Source organism: Mandrillus leucophaeus, unplaced genomic scaffold (assembly GCF_000951045.1).
Source record: "Mandrillus leucophaeus isolate KB7577 unplaced genomic scaffold, Mleu.le_1.0 Scaffold902, whole genome shotgun sequence".
In the NCBI taxonomy this organism is placed as follows: Eukaryota; Metazoa; Chordata; class Mammalia; order Primates; family Cercopithecidae; genus Mandrillus; species Mandrillus leucophaeus.
Window position 1 is genome coordinate 744,866 of NW_012109831.1, and position 2,556 is coordinate 747,421.

Sequence of the window (2,556 nt, forward strand, 5' to 3'; positions counted from 1 at the left end):
GGGATTACAGGCATGCACCACGCCCGGCTAATTTTTTGTATTTTTAGTAGAGATGGGTTTCACCATGTTGGGCAGGCTGGTCTTGAACTCCTGACCTCAGGTGATCAGCCCGCCTCAGCCTCCCAAAGTGCTGGGATTACAGGTGTGAGCCACCACGCCTGTCCTAATTTTTCTATTTACACTTAGGCATATGTTTTAAAAATCACTTGTAATTTATACTGATCTGTTTCCCAAAAGAAATTGAGATAGTGCTCTTGTTACCATGTGAAGCAATACTCCAGCTGGAAGGAACGTGGCTTAGCAGACTTGCTCACCCTTCTAACCCGCAGCTGGGACTGTGGAAAGTTGGTTCAAAGAAGAGAAAACATTTCCTTCAGGATCCCATTGGGCTGGGATTGCCAGTGTGAGGTGGCACTTGACCTGGTGGCTCAGGTGGGTGATTTGAAATCAGCTTGGATTTAAAAAGACCCTTTCTCTAGGTGAGTAGTCCTCAAACTTTGGTGGCTATGAGACTCACATGGGGAAGCTGGTCAAGCCACAGAGATCCAGGCCCTATCCTATATCTGGAAACCCGGATCTCTGTGTGCTTTGTTAGAGCTCTAAGGGCTTCTAATACATAGTAGCGTTCACAGCTGCCCTTCCTACATCAGTAGTCCTCAAGGGTTAGTGAGTGTCAGAGTCACTAGGGGAGTTTGTTAACATGTGTATTGCTGGGCCCACCCCTGTTTTAGAGTTGGTACTTCTCAGGTGGGGCCAGGTAGCTTCTATTTCTAACAAGTTCCCAAGTGATGCTGAGGCTGGTCCAGGGCACACATTTTGAGAACCAATGCTCAAGATCCAGCTGTTCTTCCATGTGGAGAGGGCAAGCGGAGGCACAGAGGGGTGACACGAGCCACTCCAAGGCCTTGCAGCTAATTAAAGGCAGCAATGAGGCCAGAGGCCACTTCTCCTGCCCCAAAACTGAGCGCTCAGTCACTTTAGTTTTTTTTTCTTTTCATTATTTTTTCTGATAACATTCAGATGTTACCAAATCAGTCACCTTAGTTTTTAATTCTCACTATCATGCTAACATCTAACACTTGTATAGCATTTTGTGATGTGTAAAGTGTTTCCACCTCTCCCAGGATATTTTAATTTTCATCTTCATAACTGCCTCAGGAGACAGAAGGGAAGGTATCATCATTTAGAGATGTAGGAACTGAGGCTTACAGACATTTGATGACTTACCCAAAGTCAAACAGTTATAGTTTGTCAAAATAGAAATTCAGGTAGGCCTTCTAATTCCAAATCTGATTGTCCACTCCCTGAAGTTGACTTCATTTGTCAGAATAATGAGAAACTTACTATAAGCCAAGCATTGTGCTAAGCACTTTACCTGTATTAACTTATTTAACCCTCACAACAATTCTACATAGGTTCTAGTGTTACACCCATTTTACAGATGAGAAAACTGAAGGACACAGAGGTTAAGTAACTTGCCCAAGGTAACACAGTAAGTAAGTAGAGAAACCAAGATTTGAATCCAGTGAATACAGCTTCAGAGCCCCCATTCTTATGGAAAATAACATTTATTTGGTTCAGGATGAGCTAGAAATGACTATTTGCAAAGTAAAGCCTGGCATTTAGCTGAGACACTCACTTTGACGGCATACTCTTTGCCATTCTGTAGGCTCACGGCACCTTGAACTTTGGCATAGGCTCCCTCTCCAAGCAATTCAGAGGTCAGCTTGTACATATCTAGAGGTGAAATGGATGAGAGGAATAACAAGATGAGTCATCCTACTGCAAGCTCAGATGGGAAGAACTTCTGTGGCTCAGCTTCCCTGATCAGACGACACAGGCACCCGATGACTCTAGCACTCAGTGACAAGGAAGACAAGCAGCTTTCCCAACCACCTCAGGACCCATTTTCTCAACAACAAGACCACGTACAAGGCATCCTGTTCCTCATTTTAGAAATGAGGTCAGCAAAAGGGTCTCAATTCAGCATATACTTCCTGAACATCTACTATGTGCCAGACAGCATAACAGAGTAAGGAATAAAATAAAGGCCAGGTGCAGGGGCTTACACCCGTAATCTGAGCATTTTGGGAGGCCAAGGCGGGAGGATTGCTTGAGGCCAGGAGTTCAGAACCAATCTGGCCAAACACAGCAAGACCCCATCTCTAAAATATATATATTTATGATCCCTCTCCTCTAAGGGTTGCAGTCCAGTGGGGAAGACAGACACATACACAGGTGACCCCAGAATAAACCAGGCATTGGCAAACACTATCACAGAGGGACAAGGTACAGTAAAAAAAAAAAAAAGAAAAGTTGAGGGAGGAAAGGGTTAAATACATTCAGAGAGGCTGGGCACGGTGGCTCACGCCTGTAATCCCAGCACTTTGGGAGGCCAAGGTGGGCGGATCAAGAGGTGAAGAGATCGAGACCATCCTGGCCAATGTGGTGAAACCCTGTCTCTACTAAAAATACAAAAATTAGCTGGGTGTAGTGGCACATGCCTAAAGTCCCAGCTACTTAGGGGGGCTGAGGCAGGAGAATCACTTGAAGCTG

At 45.0% G+C, this 2,556-nt stretch overlaps 1 protein-coding gene across 3 annotated transcripts in view; it reads right to left on the minus strand.

Annotated features, from left to right (window-relative positions):
* The window catches only part of MKNK1 (MAP kinase interacting serine/threonine kinase 1), a 53,519-nt gene that overhangs the window by 20,953 nt on the left and 30,010 nt on the right, over window positions 1-2,556 (minus strand). For all 3 annotated transcript variants that reach the window (XM_011969781.1, XM_011969779.1, XM_011969780.1), the window contains one exon: window positions 1,640-1,737. In XM_011969781.1, coding sequence (XP_011825171.1) covers window positions 1,640-1,737 — 98 coding nt within the window. The remainder of the gene's footprint in view (window positions 1-1,639; window positions 1,738-2,556) is intronic.